The 22460-nt window shown below is 44.3% G+C and overlaps 1 protein-coding gene across 9 annotated transcripts in view; it reads right to left on the bottom strand.

Annotated features, from left to right (window-relative positions):
• PPP1R13B (protein phosphatase 1 regulatory subunit 13B) overlaps window positions 1-22460 on the bottom strand; it is an 88973-nt gene that overhangs the window by 20739 nt on the left and 45774 nt on the right. For 6 of the 9 annotated variants that reach the window (XM_060263122.1, XM_060263118.1, XM_060263114.1 and 3 more), the window contains exons 5-9: window positions 7942-8043; window positions 5854-6028; window positions 4188-4384; window positions 1758-1922; window positions 557-737 (exon numbers count right to left, since the gene is read on the bottom strand). In XM_060263122.1, the coding sequence (XP_060119105.1) occupies window positions 557-737; window positions 1758-1922; window positions 4188-4384; window positions 5854-6028; window positions 7942-8043 (820 nt within the window). The remainder of the gene's footprint in view (window positions 1-556; window positions 738-1757; window positions 1923-4187; window positions 4385-5853; window positions 6029-7941; window positions 8044-22460) is intronic. The other 3 variants (XM_060263116.1, XM_060263120.1, XM_060263121.1) reach the window with 1 other exon arrangement.

Raw genomic sequence — 22460 nt, 5'->3', positions numbered from 1 at the left:
TCTATATAGGATTGTATGGTTGGTTATTCAGCCAAGCATAGTTCCAGTTAGACATAAGGCTGAACTGTCTACCTGCTTGAAGTGGACTGCTAAATGCAACGATAAAACTACGCAAAAGGAAACAACAGGCTGGAGAAATAACCATCATAAATACATATAACCAGGAGTCATTTTGTAGAAAAACAGGTGGTGGAGCTCATCCAGGGATTGTTATGCAGCTGCACATACTATTCAATGGGCAAGGAGATGGAATTCTCAGAAACATTAAGGAGCTGTGCTCCTGTGAGCTCCCACTGAATCTGAGGCCTGAACATATGGTAGTTTTACATAGCCAAAAATGATACCTCTTCTTTTTTTTTACACTTCTGAAAACTTCATATAAACTTCTATTCAAAGCCATGTTTAATATATTAAGTATCCAAACTTGTTTGATGCAGAAAAGTAGGAGGGGGAGGCCCTAACCCGTTCCAGTCTGACAGAGGGAGCAGAGGACATCTCCTCTGTCACCTCCCTTAACACAAACGACAGTTGGCATCCATGACGTTGAGCCGCTTACCAGATTTGGATCTCCCGTGAGTCCCGCTGGTAGTGATGGTGAGAGACTGCGGCTTCACGGGGTCCACTGGCACCGTGTAACTGCTGGGACTAGGAACCTGGATGTAGGGTCCCACCGCCGCAACTCTGCCTGAAGTGCTCAAGGAAGACTGAGGAGACGACGTCCCGTTTATCCGATTCAACTAAAAGAGGACAAATCAAAAACTGTGTGAACATCTACCTATCTACACACGGGTGATTTGTTGCAAAGAGCATGGGAGAATGCAGTGCATTTCAACCCAGCTCAAAAACCCAGTCACTTCTTGCCCCAGGTATTTTGAGTTGCTTCCTACAACTCCACTCAAGCTAATGGCTCTTGCATTGAAGGAAGGCCCTCTTTGAAGGAGGGAAGTGCCATTAGCAGAGTTTGCTTATTTACTTCATTTATACCCTACCTTTCTTCACAGTGGGGACCCAAACAGCTTATATTACTCTCCTCCATCAATAACAACCCTGCAAGGTAGGTTAGGCTAAGAGTATATGAATGGCCCCAGGTCACCCTGACACAAGTGAGCACTGAATCCTGGGTCTTTCAGATCTTCATCTGGTACTGGACCTGCTGGCTCATGCCTCTACTTGAACCAGAAATCAGCTTTTCCCAATGATTTTATGAAGGTCCCACTTTCCTTCTCCAGCTACTGAGGTTATCTCCAGTGCCAGAAAGCATGTATTGCTCAGTGCTCCATCCATCTCAGTTGGAATCCCAAACTTCTCTCATTCGGATACCATCTTGTCCCACTGGCTCCCTGCCACCAAGGAACAGCTAACACAATATGAAACTCATGGGAATACTTATGAGGATTAAGGCCGTTCTACGGGCACTTAAAAGTCACCTCACCAAGACTATTGTATTGTTTCTGGTTTGGTGACTATAGTACCCCATGCAGAAAACTGTATTTCTGCATCAGTTTTGACTTATGTGGAACTCACTGTGTGATGCCACATTCAATTTATACTCTCAAGGATCCCATAAATAACATGTTCCCAGTTTTTAAAAAAGATTATAGACATTCTTTAAACGTTTTTCATTTTTAGACAAGTTCAAGAGATGGAAATAATTTGCAACGAACAGCTTTTGGAGGCTGGACAAAAAGGACATTAAAAAAAAATGATGAACTTTGCAGAAGTCACTGAAATGTGGCCCTTTTAATAGTTTATCTTACAGGGATGTTTTCTTTTTGACGTGCCTCAACTTTTTTCTTGTACAGGCGCTCGCGTAGCTCACTGATGCGCTTGTCCATCATGGCCACCTCCATGTTGCGTTTGTTCAGAAGCTCCTTCTGCTGCTGAAGCTTGGTGTTCTGCTCCTGGTTAAGCCTGTTACGAATCTTTAAAGACCACAGTGGTTATCATTTAAAGTTGACACCATATCACTTCCAGTTGTGGAGGTTAAAAAACCCCACAACATACTGATCTCTGGCTGGATTCAAGAAGGAACCCAAGAGTTTAAAGTATATGGACTTGAATGGACCAGGTTGGCCCTTACTTCTTGGATCTTGGAAGCTAAGCTGGGCTGGCCCCAGTTAATACTTGAATGAGAGACCACCAAGGAAGTCCAGGACTCAGGTAGGCAGTGACCAGCCACCTCTGTTTGTCTCTTGCCTTGAAATACCACAAGTTAGCTGCTACTGGATGGTACTTTTCACCAAGGGCTCAAATGTGTTCTATGGATTTTTAAACTTTTGAGCAGCTGACCCCCATGCTGTATCACAATATTTCTGGGAGTTTAAAGGTTAAAAAAGAAATAAAGATTTAAAGTTCCCCTTGGGTGCACAGAACTATTTATGCAGCTTTCTGGCTCCAGATATATGGAGACTAACATCTGAAACCTTATATGCAAGTAAGTCTAATTTACTGCAATGGCGCATTCCTCCAAGCTAGGTCAGAAAGTTCTGTGTAGCCAGTTAAATGCACTTCCCTTTCCTAAGCAGAACTGAACTTCCTCACTTCCATTGAAGCCTACTGAACTCTCCAAAATTCTGCTCCCAGGGGAGAGGGGACCCTCACAATGTGATGGGAGAAATCAGTGAAGATCACACACACACACACCTTCAAGCTTGCAGAAAATCACCTTTGTATCCAATCCCAATCATATAGTCCACCCCTTTCCGCCTCAAAGGCCTAGAACTGAATTTCAATCTAAATCAGGGGAGAAAATGGACATTCTGAACCAGAGTCTGGAGACAGTAACAGGCCAGAGGCAGGCCAAACTGAAGCTCAATCTAGGAAAGGCTGAGGAGCTGTTGGTTGGTGGTTTTGCTAATTCAGACATGCAGATTCAGCCCACTTTGGATGGGACTGACCTCTCCCTTAAGGAGCAGGTTTGCATTTGGGGGATGCTTTTATATTCGTACCTCAAGATGGGTATTCAAATTTCACCAATTTTTTAAATATCAGCTTTTGGCTCATTCAGCAGCTGCAGACCTTCCTGAAAAAGTGGGATTCAGCCACAGTCGTGTCTCAGTGAGAATACTGAGCCAGGGGGATTTACATGGGAATGACTCTGAAAACTGTTTGGGAACTTCATCTTGTTCAAAATGCAGCTGCTGTTAGATGTTGATAGATCCTGGCAATGCTTACAAAACTTCAATGGCCTCCTGCTCATTCCCAAACTCTACCTAAAAGTTCTGGATTTAAATTTCAAATTTCTGGACTCTCTGGAACTAGGATACCTTAAGGATAATCAGCTGTTCCGTAAGCCTGCACAAGCTGACCCTCCTCACCACTGTGCTTCATATCCCCCTGCTTTCTTATGTACTCAGGTCTCCAGTACTTTCTGCTAGTGGCCCCGTAATCCAGTATTGGAAACCCACTAGTATTTTTCAACGTATCACTGAAGATTTAACTTATATCACCACCTGCATCAGGTTGCGCAGCTGTGCTCTACTAACTGGACATGATCCATCAGCAACATGTAGCTCAGAGGAAGAGCCTCTGCTTGTCATGCAGAAAGTCATAGGTTCAATCCCTGGCATCTCCAACTAAAGGGATCAGGCAGTAGGTGATGAGAAAGAGCTCCACCTGAGGCCCTCGAGAGATGCTACTAGTCAGTGTAGACAATACTGACTCTGATGGACCTAGGGTCTGATTCAGGATAAGTTTGTTTCATGTGCTCATGTGTGTTCAAGAACTCATTTCCGCCACCCGTGACCCAGCAAGGCTACCACATGTGGTACGCAGGCTGTGGTCCAAGTTGGTGTGCAGCCCTGGTCTCACTCAGTGTGCGCATAAACATAATGACCCGGACAGATTCAGGTGGGCAGCCGTGTTAGTCTGAAGCAGAAGAATAAAGTTTGAGTCCCATGGCACCCAAGACCAACCAACCAGGTTTTAAAAACCAAGTTTTTAAAATAAGTTTTCATGTGCATGCACACATCTGTATGTGAAGAGGTGTGCACGCACTCAAAAGCTTAAACTAAGAACAAAACCTCCTTGGTTTTAAAGGTGCCACCGGACTCAGTCTTTGTTATACTGACCCAGGGAAATGGCTGACATTTTTACAAGGTACAGTGTATCCAAGATGCTATGAAGACAGGGGAAAACTCACTTTTCTTAAATTTAACAAGCACTAAATTTATTCCTTCAATGTTTACCTGTAGCTCTTGGTACAATTTCTTTAATTCTACGGCTGCAGGCCCCGTCATCTGTCCATTGTACGACTGGAATCCATTCAACTTCCCTTTTCTCAGGTCTTCTAGCTGCTGAGTAAGCTGGTCTACTTTTAACACTGCTGCTTGTAACTCCTGTTGCTTTTCTTGGAACATGGCACTGATATGCTCTATCTCAGTAGCTGGGATTAAAATGTAAAATCATACACAAATTAATTGAGCAGCCACCAGAGATACTGTGCAAATATTTTTCTTGCTGTTTCTGCATTTATATGCTCAGCAGAATTTAAGGGCAAGAAAGAATTAAAGAGAAAATGTGTCCGGTGACAACTGTATCAGGGAAATGCTATGGCTAGCAGCACCAGTTCTGTGTTCCAAAGCCTGGTGCACAGAATCTCAGAATGCTCACTAAACTAAGCCCCAGTCTCATGCCAGGAGATTCCAAATTCATACCGCTGACTACCTGAAGGATGGGACCATTGAATTCCTGCTCCCTAGGATCAACTCAGCATCATACACACTACATTAGTTCCTGCCTTGAGTCCCTATGAGGAGAAAATTAGGCTAAAAACATCATAAATACATTATAAGGGGCAAATGTGGGAGGCTGGGAAGTTGCAATGAAATATGAAATGGTCACATGACTCTGCTCCATGTACTAGCACGGGTCATTCATTAATTTCCAAAATCCCATTTGCGGTGAAGACTTCCATAGGATTCATCGGGACATTTGTAAATAAATCTAAGCTGTATATAAAAATGAGTGATTTCCAGCTTCTGTTGTCGTTTAAAAAATTAAGGAATTTCATCTTACAACCAATTTGTTACTATTGTGAGCCAGTTCACTCATACAGTTTCCCCTATGCATGAGCAGTCATGTCCTTTCCTTGATCAAACGTGTTCCCAATGACATGGGAAAATGCTAGAATGAACTGGACTGTGCATGTATACAGCTGCAGCTGTCCCCTTTCTTCACAACATCCAGGGAATGTGCCATCACAAGAGCAGAAACAGCTTCTAGGTGTTTCCATGTTCAGAAAAGCTCACATTAACATTTCAACATCCCACACTGGCACTATAATAGGTCCCCATTTAGGGGCATCTAATTATGTTGCCCAGCCCAAGTCAACTGTTTATGTTGTTTTTAGTCTGCCTTTCTCATTGGCACTCAAGGCAGATTACAGAGAGTGAGTCAATATAGGGTGGGACGTTCAACAAACAACAAAATAGGATTTGGGTTGCTGAACAAGCCAGAGACCCAGAAGACAGAAGCAAAGCATAAGAGTTAACAGGACTCAGTAAACAATGTAAGTCACACACCAGGCTCCAGCAGACAGCAAACTATACATTGAAATATAGACCACAGTCCCTAATAATTTGTCAAAGCAGCTTTGCGAATCATTTTGTGCACAGCTACTCTATTGCCTGTCTTGCCCTCTTGAATAATTCAGTTTTGTACAGTTTGCAGAAAGCCAAGAAAGTAAGAGCCTTCCCAACCTCCTAAACCAGACCATTCCACAAGGTAGGGGCGCCACAATGGAGAAGGCAGGTGTATGAGCATTTGCCCATTTGCAGGTTGGCACCCGCAGAAGACCCTGCTCAGACTGCACCAAGTGATGTATGTTTAGAAAGGGGAAGAAACCATCCATACACAAATTGCCGTTCATGATCTTGCTGTAGTCCACCTGCCCTCTCATGGCACGGATTTTTTTCAGCTTCGTCTCCTGGGTCTCCACTCGCTCTTTCAGTTTTTGAAGCTTTTCAGTCTCGGAAACAGACTGTTGCTGACGCCGTTCTTGCTGCTTGAGATAACGTAAACGTTGTTCCTATCAAAAGGAGGCGAACATGTAATCATGTTATTTTTAGAAACACTTTACCAGCCACTAAAATTCATTTTGAGATAAACCCAGTAGTTAAAGTAAATAACAGTTTTCTTGACTGCTGAGCTTTCCATCAGAGAATAAAGGTACGTACTTAAATTAAGGTCAAATGAATTTTTAAAAAGTTAAATATCCCTTCTACATGAAGATTTTTTGTCTAACCAGACTGCATTTCTAATTTTTCCAAAAGATACTAAGCACATTTCAGTTCTCAGGCTAGAGGCTCAAATCTCTCATGGATACAAAAACAATTCCAGATGAAATATTCATTCCCACACATCTGTGAGGCTTCCTGCAACGTGTATTTCCTGCTGCTCAAACATGCTTCCTCCCACACCAAAATGGCTCCTAACCCTCCATTACACAATTTCCCAGCGGAAACAGTGACCAGCAGAGGACTACAAAATGGCAAAGATAAGGAGATCGGCAGCAAGATAAGCGGCACTTCTTTAGAAAGACAGCCTATGGACAGAACAAATCCAGGAAATGTTTCCTTTTTTTCTGCCTGTAGCATTCTCTTTACACAGCTGGTACTCACTTCATTTCTGTTATCTAATTCAACACAAGCTTCACTTTGCAAGTTTCATAAAAGGCTGTTGAACATTTTTGTATTATCAAAATTATGAAATTCCTTTTGCCACAGAAATGCACTGAAATGTCAAGTCTGCTTAAGTCAATAGGTGATATTTTGCTGAAGGCTCTAAAACCTGGGTCACCTATGGATACCACAAGTCTAGAGCAGCTAGATTCGAGTCCCGTAGCACCCTAAAGATCAACAAAGTTTTTGTGGTTTAAGCTTTCCAAGAGCCAAAGCTTACACCCAGGGATCGTTTTGCAGAAAAATAGGCGGTGGAGCTCATCCAGGGATTGTTATGCAGCTGCAATACTATTCAATGGACAAGGAGGTGGAACTCAGGAGGAGGAGGAACTCTCAGAAAGGTTCAGGAGCTGTGCTCCTGTGAGCTCCCACTGAATCTGAGGCCTGCTTACACCCCAACAATCCTGTCGGTCTCTAAGATACTCCTGGACTCTAAGGTACTTCTACTGCAGACCAACCTTCCTGAAAAAGTCCAGATCAAATATTCATTGTCGACATCAGCAGTCCCCAACTTTTCCTGGTACCCGCAAAGTGTTTCTAGAAAGTGGATGGAGCCAGGTGGGGATTTTGCCTGGCAAGGCTTTGGATGGCTGCGCAGATTTTTTTTTAAAAAAACACTGCTTTGGCAGCAGCTGCCGCCAAAGCACAAACATCTTCACTGTGGGACTGAAGTGCAGGAGCCATTTTGTGGAGGGCTCTGCCTCCTGCACCCACCGTGCTGTATCAGAATTCAAAAAATGCCCACGGGCTTGAAAAGGTTGGGGACCCCTGGTCTGCACATACATTTCGAAAGAGCACCCGGCCAGTCTTACGGGTTCTCACCAACGGCCGATCTTCTATCAGAAAACTAGCTGAACTGCCCTGTGGTCTTGAACTGATGCGTCCGTGCAGCGACAGTGCAAACATTTAATGCATTGCTGCAGCATTGTAAAAACACAGCACTTGACTAGAGCAAGATCCTGTGCAGTGCATCCTGTCTGCTTTTTGCTTTGACTTGCATGTTAGAAAGAAAATCAGGCTGATCACGCGGTGACCAGAATGCTTTTCAAAAACGGGAACAGGAGAACAATCAGACTGCCTCCCTTTGTTTGATGAAGCAAATCTAACCCAAAACAGTGTCACGCCCCGGGATGCCTCGTCACCTACACTGGATTAATATTATGTTAGTCTTTGATCATCAAGTTTTCCATGTTGCTGGAAATTGGTATTTAGAGGCAGCATATTTTCAGTCCCCGCCCACCCCCCCGGAAGTTCTGTTTACCTTGGCAACCAACATTTGCTGCTGATTTTCAATCTGCTGCTGTTGCCTGGCAGCCATTTCCTGAAGTTCAGAAAGTGTGAGCTCAACACGTGGATTCCCAACCTGGGGAATGAACAGAAAAGCAATGTTAAGAGTGTCACTGTATATTGTGAACTCTCGGAATCTTTCCGTATTTGAGACAGTTACTGAAAGTCGTCCATGTTATTTAAACACAGTTAATAAGCAGTATACTCTCTGCCCTTTTCCAGGTCTGTTTGGTTTTCAAACATTCAGATTTGTAAAGGCACGGTGGGGCACACTAGTGTGCTATAAGAGACGCAGTTCCTTGAAAGCCACCATGTTGAATGCATATACCTTTCTCTCTCTATGCCTCTCAGAGCAGGAGTGCTCCATGCAGCACTGACCCTACCCTCTCTGTGAATACATCAGCAGTAATACCACACTGAGGGAAGAAAAGGATCCAGGCCATGCTGTGTATAAATCCCAGAAACGATATCATTGCCCAGATAGTACAGGCTTTGAACCTTGGCTAACTGGGCCAAATATCGATTTGTTTACGTAATGTCATCACTTCCCCCCACCATTTTACACTCATGATGTTTGTATAGAGTTGACAGTCATTGGCCATATGTGCTGTTATAGAATCAACAGAATAAAATATCTGATAATTAAAGTAATAGGATTAGGATTATAGGAAACTGAAAACAAAGCATAATTATTAGACATGTGTGTTAACACTACCAGAAAGCGGAATTACATAATGCAATGACTGCAAGAAAATCTATACAACAGACAGTATGTACCATAGTGTAGCCCGAAGTCCTACTCTCTCAGTTAAATCGCCTTCTTGAACCACTATGCCACAATATAGTCCTGTTGATTTATAAAAATGCCTCCCCCTGAACAATCCTGTTTTGCACAGTTTGCAGAGTGTGGGGAGCCTTTCATTCCTTCGCAGGGAGGCCATGTCACAAAGTGATCTCATCCGTTTGCAGGGTGGTACCTGCAAAAAGCCCCAATAGATAAACAAAGTTGTTACGGTGAGGAAGGGGGCGGGGGAAACAGACAGTCCTGCAAGATAGGATGGTGAGTCAGGAAGGCAGGAAACAGCAACGAGCTGGATCAATCCGCAGCTGTAGAGTGAAGTGTCTCTATCTCAATTCAGAAATGCCCCAGTGGTAAAAAAACTTGCACACTTCACACCAGTAAAATCTCTGCCATTATGTAGAAGATGAATATCTCAAAGGAGCCATGATTACAGGAACCTTGCCGGGAAAGGAAGGCACACAGCTTCTCTGCTCCTTGGTTGAGTTTTTGTCTACCGAAGCCAAGCTCTGCTCCGCACTACTCTCATGGACACCAAAGTTGTAGCACACTTCTATCTCTGATCTCGGTCCCTGGGAACAAATGGAGCAGGAAAAAACTTGCACCCAACCCCAGACACTGCTGCTCCTACAACAAAGATGCCCTGAAGGGAAATGCTTTGTTTAAATGCCAGCTGAGTCATGTTACACAGAAGAAACTGAAGCACTGATCTCAGGGACACTTGTGAGGGGCTAATACCCACCCCTTCTCCTGACATTCAGATCAAGGGTATAAAGGGTTAGGTAGAAGCATCCCCCCACTACAATAAAGCCCTCAAATACTGTATTTTATATTTGGCCGCCAAAGTGAACCGATATCATTTACTGCAAAAGTGAGAAAAAAGTAAAGCAGAATAAGAATAGTATTTTCATCTCTTGAGCACCAAACCTGTTCAGTATGGCAACCCCCAAGTCCAAATTTATTTGGCATAGTGACCAATCCATGGCTGGCTGGACGGTTTTTGGCACCCCAGGCAAACTATGACCTTGGCACCCATCTAGTTTAGCATTCCATTTTCTACAGTGGCTACACAGATGTTTCCTGAGAAACCAACAAACACTGTACAAAAGGTGCAGCTGCCACCACTGTGAACCCCAAGCAAGTGGCGTTCCAACATGTACAGTCTTTGCATACGAAGGTTATATTCCAATCTCTGACCATCCTCTTTTTTAATCACTCCCTCTAATCTCCCCCAAGATTCTCACTCGCTCCAGTGACCATCAGGACAATTTTTACTTAACCAATATGTATATGCAGCAAAGAAAAATACCAACTAATATATCAAAAGGAAGGCATCATTTCCAGGGTCAGAGCTTGGTTCCCAAAATACAAAAGGCGGCAATGGAAAGGGCAAGGGTGGCCATTGGGGAGTGCTGGCCTGTGACACACTTGCAGATGCTTTGCAATCCTACTTTTGGAGCCTGACATACAGGTTGAGAAACACTGCTCTAGAGGACTAGAGCACAGAAAGCACAAAAGCCACTGAACAAGCATTAGGAGGTCCTGGCAAGATTGACATTTCAAACTGTAACCCATTTCACTGGTTGCCAAGGAATACAATGGACAGGATCTTAGCGTTTTTGTTTTTAAATGTAAGTACATTTCCCCCCTTTGTTCTAAAAGTACATACCTCTTCTGGGGGCTATTTAGCTCCTCAGGCATTAACTTGCAATATGGGGTGGTGTCAATGGCCATCAAGTCACAGTGACCCCATACAGTTTTTAAGGCAAGAAACAATCACAAGTGGTTTGCCACTACCTGCCTCTGCAACCCTGGAGAGCCAGTTTGGTGTAGTGGTTAAGTGTGCGGACTCTTATCTGGCAGAACCGGGTTTGATTCCCCACTCCTCCACTTGTACCTGCTGGCATGGCCTTGGGTCAGCCATAGCTCTGGCACAGGTTGTCCTTAAAAGGGCAGCTGCTGTGAGAGCCCTCTCCAGCCCCACCCACCTCACAGGGTGTCTGTTGTGGGGGAAGAAGGTAAAGGAAATTGTGAGCCGCTCTGAGACTCTTCGGAGTGGAGGGCGGGATATAAATCCAATATCTTCTTCTTCTTGGGGGTCTGCTGATCCTGCTTAGCTTCTGAGATCTGACAATATCACATAAAAACATAAGAGAAGCCATGTTGGATCAGGCCAATGGCCCATCCAGTCCAACACTCTGTCACAAAGTAACCAAAAAAATCAGGTGCCATCAGGAGGTCCACCAGTGGGGCCAGGACACTAGACGCCATCCCACTACTGCCCCCCAAGCACCAAGAATAAAGAGCATCACGTGACCCAGACAGAGAGTTCCACCTATACCTTGTGGCTAACAGCCACTGATGGACCTCTGCTCCATATATTTACCCAATCCCCTCTTGAAGCTGTCTATACTTATAGCTGCCACCACCTCCTGTGACAGTGAATTCCATGTGTTAATTACCCTTTGGGTGAGGAAGTACTTCCTTTTATCTGTTCTAACCTGACTGCTCAGCAATTTCATTGAGTGCCCACAAGTTCTTGTATTGTGAGAAAGGGAGAAAAGTACTTCTTTCTCTACCTTTAGGCTAGCCTGGGCCACTCAGGTCAGGGCATTCAATATACAGCATCTTGTAAAAATCCCGTCTCTCTGCTCAGCTCCCATGATTCCTAGAAAGGACACAGAAATCCTCAATGTTGGCACCCATGGCTCCCCAGCTGGGAAAATTATTACTGATCTGAATCTGTCAGAGAGGCACTAGGGCTTTCATAAAACATGCCATTTATACTGTTCTGCACATTACTGAGTCAGCAGTTCTTTTATTTTCAAGTACATTCCACAGAGGTCCAAAGTACGTCTTGCTCTACTACAGAAAACACGATCGTTATAGAAGGCTTGCTCTTCCCACCCCAAAAGATCCCTAATATGAGAGAGAGGGTATGAGAGAGGGCACGCAAGGTCTCAAGACAGAGCAGAAACCTGTTGAGAAAATGTGAGGAGAGTAAATACATCAGCAGAAGACACAAGCTGGATGAGGTTGAAAAACACAAGAGTTAAAGGGGGAAAAGAGTGAATAGAATTTAGACAACAGGACAGCGCATGATGTTAATGAGAGCAGTACAAAGCAGAAACAGAGTACACTTGACATTACGGAAACAGCCTCTTGAGTCAGTGTAAGGTTTCTTGCACCACAAAGAGTTGCCATTAGTTGAGTGGAGCTGTAGGATATAGTTCAGCATTTCTCTACTTTCTCAACAAAATAATAAAGGTGGACTCACTCGTCGCTTTACTAAAATACTATACTTTCTATTCGGAATAGTAAAAAAAATAGCAATTAAATAAAAAATTAAAAGCAACCATTATGGTTTTTCTTCCCCAGGAGTCCCATGAACTTAGACATGTTTCTGACAAGCCCAAGCATACAAGAGAATTTCAGAAGAAAATCAGCCTGTGTTTCACAAATTACAGCAAAAGCTTTTGACTTTGTGGATCATGAAAAGCTGTGGTTGGTTTTAAAAGAAATGGGAGTGTCACAATATATGATTGTTTTGATGTCCAACCTGTGCTCCAACAGAATATAGAGAAAAAGAAGGGTTCCCAGTTAGCAAAGATGTCAGGCAAGGGTGTATTTTATCTTCCTGTCTCTTCTATCTCTATAGTACACATCATAGGGAAAACTAGATTAAGGTGGAGTGAAAATTGGTGGAAGGAACATTAACCATTTGAAATATGTGGATGACACCACATTACTGGCAGAAAACGGTGAAGACCTGAAATGACTCTTGATGAAGGCTAAAGCAGAAAGTGCCAAAGCAGGATTACAGCATCAAGAACATCAAGACAACAAACTTCTTGGTAATTACACAGCTTTAAGGTTGACGATGAAGAAACTGAAATAGTATCACTTGGCTTCATCATCAACCAAAAGGGAGACTGCAATCGAGAAATCGGGAGGAAACTGAGACTGGGAAGGGCAGCCATGAAGCCCCACTGGCTCCCAGATTAGGGTACAACAACAACAACAAACAACAACAACAAAATTTTATTTGTATCCCGCCCTCCCCGCCGAAGCAGGCTCAGGGCGGCTAACAACACAATAAAAATACATTTAAACATTGTAAACATTTTAATTAAAATTCTACGTAGGCTTTAAAAGTTGATTAAATTAAAATTAATAAGTGCTAATGCTATGTTTGCTGTTTATGTTTATGATGGCGGTTTCCTTAGCAATATCCGTTTTCATCAGCGAAAGCCAGTCGGAAGAGGAAGGTCTTGCAGGCCCTGCGGAACTGTTCAAGGTCCCGCAGGGCCCGCATTTCCTCTGGAAGTTGGTTCCATAGGCTCGGGGCTATAGAGGAGAAGGCCCGGTTACGGGTACTTCGCAGCTTCACCTCTCTCGGTCCGGGGATAGTCAGCAAGTTTTTCCCGGCTGACCTCAGTGCTCTCTGGGGTTCATGTGGGGAGAGACGGTCCCTAAGGTAGACAGGTCCTCGACCATATAGGGCTTTAAAGGTAATGACCAGCACTTTGTAACGAACCCGGTATATGACTGGCAGCCAGTGCAGTTCGCGCAGCCCAGGCTGTATGTGCTCCCATTTAGGAAGCCCTAACAACAGTCTAGCTGCTGCATTCTGCACCAGCTGCAGCTTCCGGGTTCGGTACAGAGGCAGCCCCATGTAGAGGGCATTACAGTAATCCAGTCTCGAGGTGACCGTTGCATGAAGCACCATTGCCAGATCTTGGCGCTCTAGGAAGGGAGCCAACTGCTTTGCCCGCCTTAGATGGAAAAAGGCTGACTTGGCAGTGGCTGCAATCTGGGCCTCCATTGATAATGCAGGCTCCAGTAAAACTCCCATGCTCCTAACCCGGTGCGCCGCCTTCAGCGGCGCCCCGTCGAAGATCGGGAGAGGTATTTTCCCTCCCCGAGCGCCCCGACCCAGACAGAGGACTTCTGTCTTCGCTGGATTCAGTTTCAGCTCGCTCCTCCTCAACCAGGTTGCCAAATCCTGCAGGGCCCGGTCTAAGTTCTCTGGGACGCAGTCAGGCCGACCGTCCATTAGCAGATAGAGTTGGGTGTCATCTGCATATTGATGGCACCCAAGTCCATGTCTCCTGGCAATATGGGCAAGGGGGCGCATATAGATATTAAATAAAATTGGTGAGAGAACTGCCCCCTGAGGCACTCCACAATCCAGTGTGCGCCTCTGGGACCGCTCGCCCCCAATTGCCACCCTTTGTCCCCGATCCTCGAGGAAGGAGGAGAGCCATTGTAAGGCAGACCCCTCACCCCTACATCGGCGAGGCAGCGGGTCAGAAGCCGATGGTCGACCGTGTCGAACGCGGCCGACAGGTCCAACAAGATCAGCACCGCCACACCGCCCCGATCCAGATGCCAGAGACTGGGAAGGGCAGCCATGAAGCCCCACTGGCTCCCAGGTTAGGGTACAAGTCAGGTAAACTTGTTTACTGCCTTGGTGCATGAGGGATGACTGAAACCCCTCCTCCTCCTGTGCCATGCTCCCAAGCCAGACTGGGTTCCAGCGTGCTTGAGAACATCATGTTCCTCGATGACACAAGTGATGCACATCAAATGTATCTAGTTTGGCCCTAAGTGCACAACAGCAAAAACAATGCAGAGAAATGCATTTCTTAGAGAGCCAATGGGCAGTCATATACGCAGAAGTCTTACACAGTGTTGGTCTAACTCAGTACTGTTTACTCCATCAGACTTCAACCCAGGCATCAGGACCCTCCCTCCTAATGAGTCCCATTACAAGCTTCTATATAGCCATTTTCAGTTGGCTTTTGGACCTGCAGCTACTGCATATGCGCAGGGAACAATGGAATAATGTCCTCTTGCTTCTCTCCCCATGTACACTGAGAGGAACAGCTGTATAGTGAGGTGAAGTCACACAGGGGAGAGGATTCCTACATAGTTAACCTTTGGCTTGTTCTTCACGACCCAATACTTCCTACAGTACTTGCCTACAGTCTTAGCCTTGACCCCAGTGAGACCACACCTCTCATTCTTCCTTCTCCAGGCATGTCATTCAGATACCACCTGATTTCCTCTTGCTTCTTTGCAGTTCGGTGGATACCATGCTCAGTGAATTCAAGATCTGGAAGACTCCAATCTACTTTTGACTGTCAGCAGGTCTCCAGCAGAAACAGGTCATTCCCACACCTGCTACCTAAATCCTTCAACTGACGTTCTTAAGGACTGAACACTGGACCTTCTGTATGCAAAATGTGTGCTCTACTACTTAGTCATGGCTCTGCTGCTGAAAGGCACTGCCTCTTCCATCCCTAGCATAGCAATTGCAGGAACAGTTGACCCAGCAGTTGCAGCACTAGAGGATAAAATAACTGCCCTGATGATACTCAATGCCAGAGCTTCAAGGGATACCACTTACCAGATGATGTTGTCTACCTTCATGCCATGAAAAGTTTCACAGCTGCCCATTTCTACCTACTTAGTCTCTGATAATGGGACAGGGAATTTTTCTCCTGATTTTCCAGGCCTACTCAAAGTTCAACCTGTTGCAAAAGTCAGTTGACCATATCAAAAAACAAACTGTGAGTAGAAAAGGCCACTCAGGAAAGTCCTGTACACAGCTGAAACCTTGTTAGCCTCATGGCATGTCAGAAAAACACAAAGGATGCGGTAGCTTTACTTTGTCTGGGAAAAAAGGAAGGCTGCATGAGAAAATAAGACACGGACTGGAGATCAGAGACAAAAAGAAAGTACCACCATCAGGGCTGGCCCTTCCACTAGGCAAATTAGGCATTTGCCTAGGGTGCCACCCATGTGACTCGCAGAGGCCTTCCTCATTCTCACGCCGCCTTCCCCCACTCTCCTGTCACCTTTTTTGCTCTCGCGCTGCCTTCTGCACTCTCTCGCCGGCTTCCTCACTCTCCTGCCACATTCCCCACTCTTGTGCCAGCTTTTTCATTCTCCTGCTGCCTTCCCCGCTCTCATTCTGGCTTCCCCACTCTGCCACCTTCCCCGCCTCCATTTCTTCTCCCTTGCTGTATAGGGGGTGGGGTGCAGCACCGCGGAGGGGAGCAGCACTGCAGAAGAGGGCAGTGGGCCTGCCTAAGGTGCCATGTGCCGTAGGGCTGGCCCTGAACACCACAGAGCTCCTGGAGAGACTACAGCACTTATTTATTTACATTGTTTATAGTCTGCTTTTCTCACTGGGGTTCCAGGTTGATTACAGAGAGGGAGTTAATAAAATTAACAGATGGGGCATTCAATGAATGATGAAATCAGGGTGTGGAAAGCCAGGAGAGCGGGAGCCTTCTTGCTCAGGCAGGCCGCTCCACTAGTGGGGGACCACAACTGGGAAGGCACACATACAGGCAGTTGCTGATTTTGCCTATTTACAGGATGGCACTTGCAAAAAGCCCTGATCAGATGAGCAAAGCAGACATGATAGAGCATGGGGGGGGGGGGGGGGGGAGACAGTCTTGCCAATATGCAGATCCACGGCCATGAAGTGCTTTGTATGCAATAACTAGCCCTTTAAATTAAGCCCAGATACAGATGGGCAACCAGTGGAGTGACTACAGAATGGAAGTAATATGCATGTGCCACCTAGCCTCCAATCATAACCAAGCCACGGCATTCTGCACCAACTGGAGTTCAAAGTTGATTCTGAGGACAGACCAATGTACAGTCTACTACAGTATTCTAGTTTAGTTACCTGGAGTTTATCTGGTGTGCTTCAACCAAATACAGTCCAGGTAGCGGTAAATCTGGGTTTGAACATATGACGCTGCCTTATACTGAATCAGACCCTCAAAGTCAGTACTGTCAACTCAGACTGGCAGTGGCTCTCCAGGGTCTCAAGCTGAGGTTATTCACGCCTATTTGCCTGGACCCTTTTTAGTTGGAGATGCTAGAGACTGAACCTGGGACCTTCTGCTTAGCAAGCTGATGCTCTATCACTGGAATTCTAAAAATTCTCCCAATTTGTACCCTAATGAGGGAACTAGATGGAGGAAATGCTAATACAAATTGCACAAAAGATTCCCCCCCCCTCCAATTTGCTTGTCGTGGATTACTGAACTGCTTTTGAAAAATAAAACTTTTCTCAGAGGAAGGAACAGTTGCATAAATCAATAGACCTGCAGCTCATCTCTTCCAGAAGCCCTTAATCTACCAGTATTCAGTAACGATGCGCACTCATATAGCAATGTCGCAGAAGCAGAGCACTAGTGCTGATGCTTGGGGGCATGCTGCAGTATGCTGAAGCAGCTTTCCAATCTCACAAAAGGAGTGGCAAAAACAGAAAGAGGAAGCAACTCATAATGCTTAGCACCAGATAAATGACAATGCCACAGGTTAAAAGCCTCAGCATTTCTCTTAAATCGGAGCTGACCACGCTGCCAGGGTCTGATAATGATCTCACTTCCATTCCATTTGTGACACACACACACACACATTTTTATTCTATGTCTGACTCATTCATCCTGCTGCTTAAATGCCCTTTACAGCAGTATTTTCAGTCTATTCTATATATGCCTGTTACACTTCAATTTAAAAAAAAGCCTTATTGGTGAACTCTGCTGAAATTAAACGGTATGGTACAAGATCATAATTGTGCAGCACTCAGGTTTCTGGCGTTCTATTGTTTTAGTCTTAATATTATTATGTGTAGTGTGATTTTATATGTATTTACTTGGACACTGAGTCTGTCCGTGTGCACCCCAAGATCATCCATGTTTACTTAGAAGCAAGTCCCATTAAACAAAACTTTCTCTTAGTAAAGATTCACATGGGCGGCCATGTTAGCCTGAAGGAGCGGGACAAAGTTTGAGTCCAATGGCACCGTTAAAATCAACAGAGTTTAATTCTGGGTATAAGTTTTTGTGTGCATGGTTCCTAAAGAAGTGTGTATGCAAACAAAATCTTATTTCCAGAATTAAACTCTGTTGGTCTTAAAGGTGCCACTGCACTCAAACTTTCTTCTATTACACTCAGTAAAGTTCTATTACACTCAGTGTGGCATAGTGGTTAGAGTGTCAGTCTAGGATCTGAGAGGACCTGGTTCAAATCCTTGCTCTGCGATGGAAGGGGTGACCCTGGGCCTGTCAGTCTAATCTCTCCACCTAAGAGGCTCTTGAGAGTCAGTTTGGTGTAGTGGTTAAGTGTGTGGACTCTTATCTGGGAGAACCGGGTTTGATTCCCCACTCCTCCACTTGCAGCTTCTGGAATGGCCTTGGATTAGCCATAGCTATTGCAGGTGTTGTCCTTGAAAGGGCAGATGCTGTGAGAGTCCTCTCAGCCACACCCACCTCACAGGTGTCTGTTGTGGGGGAGAAGATATAGGAGATTGTAAACCGCTATAAGTCTCTGATTCAGAGAGAAGGGCAGAGTATAAATCTGCAGTATTCTTTTTCTTGTGAAGACAAAGTGATGAAGGGGGAAATGATGTGACAAGTTCCTCTGGGTTTCAATCAGAGAGAAAAGAGGTAAATAAAACTTTTTAAAAAATAAATTTTGCATAGGACTGCAGCTGAGTCTATTCTTGACAGATGGCTGCTCACACAGAAATGCCTTGAAGTGGACTTCACCACCTATCTTTACTTGAGGAGAAAGCTGTTTGAAATACGCTTTGGGTGAAATAAATAATACTTTGTTTTGTCTGAGAAAATGCTTGAAAGCCAGTATTTTCTCTGACACGCAATTGTCTTCAGACACCGTTAACCTCCTGTTTGTCTTCTGCCATAAAACCCCTCTGGGGTCACCATAACATCAGCTGCTACTTGATGGCACTTTCCTCCACCACCACTATAAGTGCCGCATCTTGTATTCATATGATAACCAGATCTTAATTTAAAGAATGGAATTAAACCGCACCCACAAACTGGATATGGGATTCCAACATCTAAAACAAATAATTTCTAGCAAGTTGTGCAGCCTATGAGACTGGCATGCTGCATTACACTGCCACATTCAAGCTCAACTATCATTCCACCAGTTGATTAGATGAACTCGAGGGACTACTGATTTCCTTCAACTTAGATACCATTGGAGTGCTAATTGGGCCCTCAGTATGCATTGACTGAGTCTGGAGTACTGACAGATTAAGAAACACTGAAATGATTGTATCAGAGCAAGACACAGTAGATGGAGTGTCATGGCTACCTTTGAAAATTAAGAATTATGCCTTTTTAAATTAATGTAATTCCGTTTTTTAAAATTAAAATACTGAATTAGAGTCCTCATTTGTATCAAAGCATTTTCTTCAGGAAAATCTCAGTGGACTAAATTATCCTCAATTCATACAGCAAAGCAAAAGCAACCCTCTTAACTTTAAGAATGTATGCTTTAAAAGAAAAGTCTGGCCTCCAATGCAGGCTTAAGCCAGAAAAATTTGTAGGATAAATTAACCAATCCTGATCCATATTGCTATGACTGAGAAATACCATCTAAACCAAACATTTACATGGCATAGATTGCATTACGCTCAACAAGCCTGCAGATTAGCAAATCTCTTTCAATCAAATCTTCAAGGCATTTGTACATGAATCAATTTTACAATTTAAAAAAAAAATCTAAATTAATACTATGATCAAATGCACAGTTTTCAAAGGAAGTGATTTCAGAATTCTGAAATCAAATAACAACAGAATACCATGACAAACTGCTTTTAGGGAGCAATCCAAAGCAGAACTCCTGTTTTTTTCAGTAGGGCTTACTCCCAGAAAACTGTTTAGGACTGCAATCTTAGTTACAAGCATACCTTCTCTAACTCTGCTGGTTTTAGATGGGGGGGGGGGGAGAGATCTTTACCATCCGCAGCTTCTGTAAAGAATTTAATGATCTAGCATGGGGGAATAAAAACAAGGAAGGGAAAAGACATAAAACAGATTGAGACCTGTAGCTTTACTCGCAGTTGCTTCCTTTTCATCCACATGACTTGGGAAGAGCTCTTCAGCCTCAAAACTGTGATCTTCCAAGATCAGAACCGATGCTCTTGGCCTCCAAAGTAAGGCAGCCAGCCTCTGAACAGAGATTTCAGTAATAAAAACACCCTCCAGACGACAGCTCTTCCTTGAGAGGTCTTGTTAATCACAGAGGCTCAAGCCTATTAATTTCATTCATTATCATTCGCTGCTAAAATTCAGACAAAATGGCTGAAGAAACACAGGAAAAGCCTGCAAATCCAAGAAATGCTCCATGTCAGAAGGTTGTGCTCAAGGAAAACCTGACTAAATTCTGAATGTTGATGGTTTCTCTGTGCCTTGATAACTAACTTTTGCTCTCCGCTCACATTATTATTAATTCTCTACATGACATCATTCACCTTTCAAAACAAACCTCAGCCTATTGCATGTAAGACCAAAAACATCCTCCTTGCTCCACCAACGGGAACAATGGAACTCCTACTTTTAAATATATACTTTAAAAACAAACAAAAAAGCCTTCTGCAAATATCTACTCCCACACATTCCACAAATTCACTCTCGGGGGAACATTCTGATGACTTGAACATTTCTGTGTAAGGACCTGGAGGAATCTTGCTCAGCAGCACAACTCCCAGTCGCTAACTGCTGAAAATTCATTTTGGTTAATATACTGTGTACAAGACCTTTTTCTAAAATGGCTTTTTGGATGCTGTCAGTGGAACCTCACCCGCCACATTCCATCAGATTCTCAAAAAAGAAGCATTTGGCACAGTGACGCTTGCTATGGAAATGATGAAACCTTTCTTATGTATACTGGCCTGTTGCCCCAACTGTATGCTGGTCTGCTGCGCTTCCATTGCCTGCATACTTTATTTTCTTAAAGCAAGAACTAATTTATTAAGAATTAACTTACACTGTGCTGTACAGAAATTAATACAGGAGATGGAAACACCATAAAGTAGAAATGTATGTCTGTACACACATCGCTTCCTAACAAATCTTCATGCCGGCTTTCATTGTTGTTTGCTGTCAAGTCACAAAATTATGGCAACCCCTTGGGGTTTTCAAGGCAAGAGACATTCAGAGGTGGTTTGCCAGTGCCTGCCTCTGCATATCGACCCTGGACTTCTTTGGTTTTCTCCCATCCAAATACTGACCAGCCGATAACTGATGGGCATAAGAACATAAGAGAAGCCATGTTGGATCAGGCCAATGGCCCATCCAGTCCAACACTCTGTGTTACACAGTGGCCAAAAAAATCAAGTGGCATCAGGAGGTCAACCAGTGGGGTCAGGACACTAGAAGCCCTCCCACTGTGTCCCCCCCACAAGCACCAAGAATACAGAGCATCACTGCCCCAGACAGAGAGTTCCAATAATACGCTGTGGCTAATAGCCACTGATGGACCTCTACTCCATATGCTTATCCAATCCCCTCTTGAACCTGTCTATGCCTGTATCCACCGTCACCTCCTGTGGCAATGAATTCCATGTATTAATCACCCTCTGGGTGAACAAGTACTTCCTTTTATCAGTTCTAACCCAACTGCTCAGCAATTTAATTGAATGTCCACGAGTTCTCATATTGTGAGAAAGGGAGAAAAGTACTTCTTTCTCTACCTTCTCTATCCCATGCATACACCTCATGACAAAATGTACTCATTTAGAGAGGAATAATCCATTTCTAAATAACAGACAGTGCACCTCATGACTAAAGAGCAAACATAAATACAAAATTCATACCTATCTGCAGTGCTAATCACAGCGGGTATTCAACTGACCCATATACTAGATGCACCTCACTGCACACACAATGTCACCAATCTGTGCACTTGAAGAACAGATGGAGTTCCCGAGACAAAAAGAGTCATCTGGATAGCATCCCTCCTGCGTCATCAGATGGGAGGCAGGGAGAAGAAAAAGAATGAGAACCACCTACACAGCCTCTACAAACACAAACTCTCAAATGCTTCCCAATAGACAAATGTGAAGAGAATCTCTGACGGAATCCCTCAGGCAAGGACTTTGGAAAAAGATGGTGATGTCTGCTCAGCCTAATATATGGACCACAGCAGATCATGTATAATGGACCCTATCTACTTCCCTCCCTCACGGACTCGATTTCCCCTCTATTTCTGTGTCCCTTCACTGGCCCTGGTAACGTGTTTACTTCTCCTCTGAAGAAACTTTGGCTGACCCACCCTGTGTCAGTTAAGATATAATGGCTATCTGCTCATCCATGGAGCCTAAGGGGGGGGGGGGTAGGGTTGCCCTTAAACCACAGAAAATGGCACTTGAGACCCTATTAAAATTCAAAAATAACAAAATAATTTATTTAACATCAAGGGGAAAGGTGAAATCAGGGGTGGAAATTACTGAGGTAAAAACAGTATATGCACAGATGTTTGTTCTTATGTATCAGGCTAAAAAGAGGCTCTTAAATGATTTCACAGTTACTTAGATCTTTATATTGACAGGCTTTTGCTCCAGAGTTTCCCCAAACACTCTAATACAGGGGTGGCCAACAGTAGCTCTCCAGATGTTTTTTGCCTACAACTCCCATCAGCCCCAGTCAGCATGGCCAATGGCTGGGGCTAATGGGAGTTGTAGGCAAAAAACATCTGGAGAGCTACCGTTGGCCACCCCTGCTCTAATACACTTTATCTGTATAATTGCTGACCCTTTTGGTGCCCAGAAGGCTGGCACCTGCTTCCCAATACCCAAATCCCTTCTCTTGGAACACCAGTACTCTTCTTGAATGGTTAACAGACTTTTAGGT

The sequence above is a fragment of the Heteronotia binoei genome, chromosome 21, assembly GCF_032191835.1.
Source record: "Heteronotia binoei isolate CCM8104 ecotype False Entrance Well chromosome 21, APGP_CSIRO_Hbin_v1, whole genome shotgun sequence".
Taxonomy (NCBI): Eukaryota; Metazoa; Chordata; class Lepidosauria; order Squamata; family Gekkonidae; genus Heteronotia; species Heteronotia binoei.
This window is presented reverse-complemented; position numbering and strand designations above follow the sequence as displayed.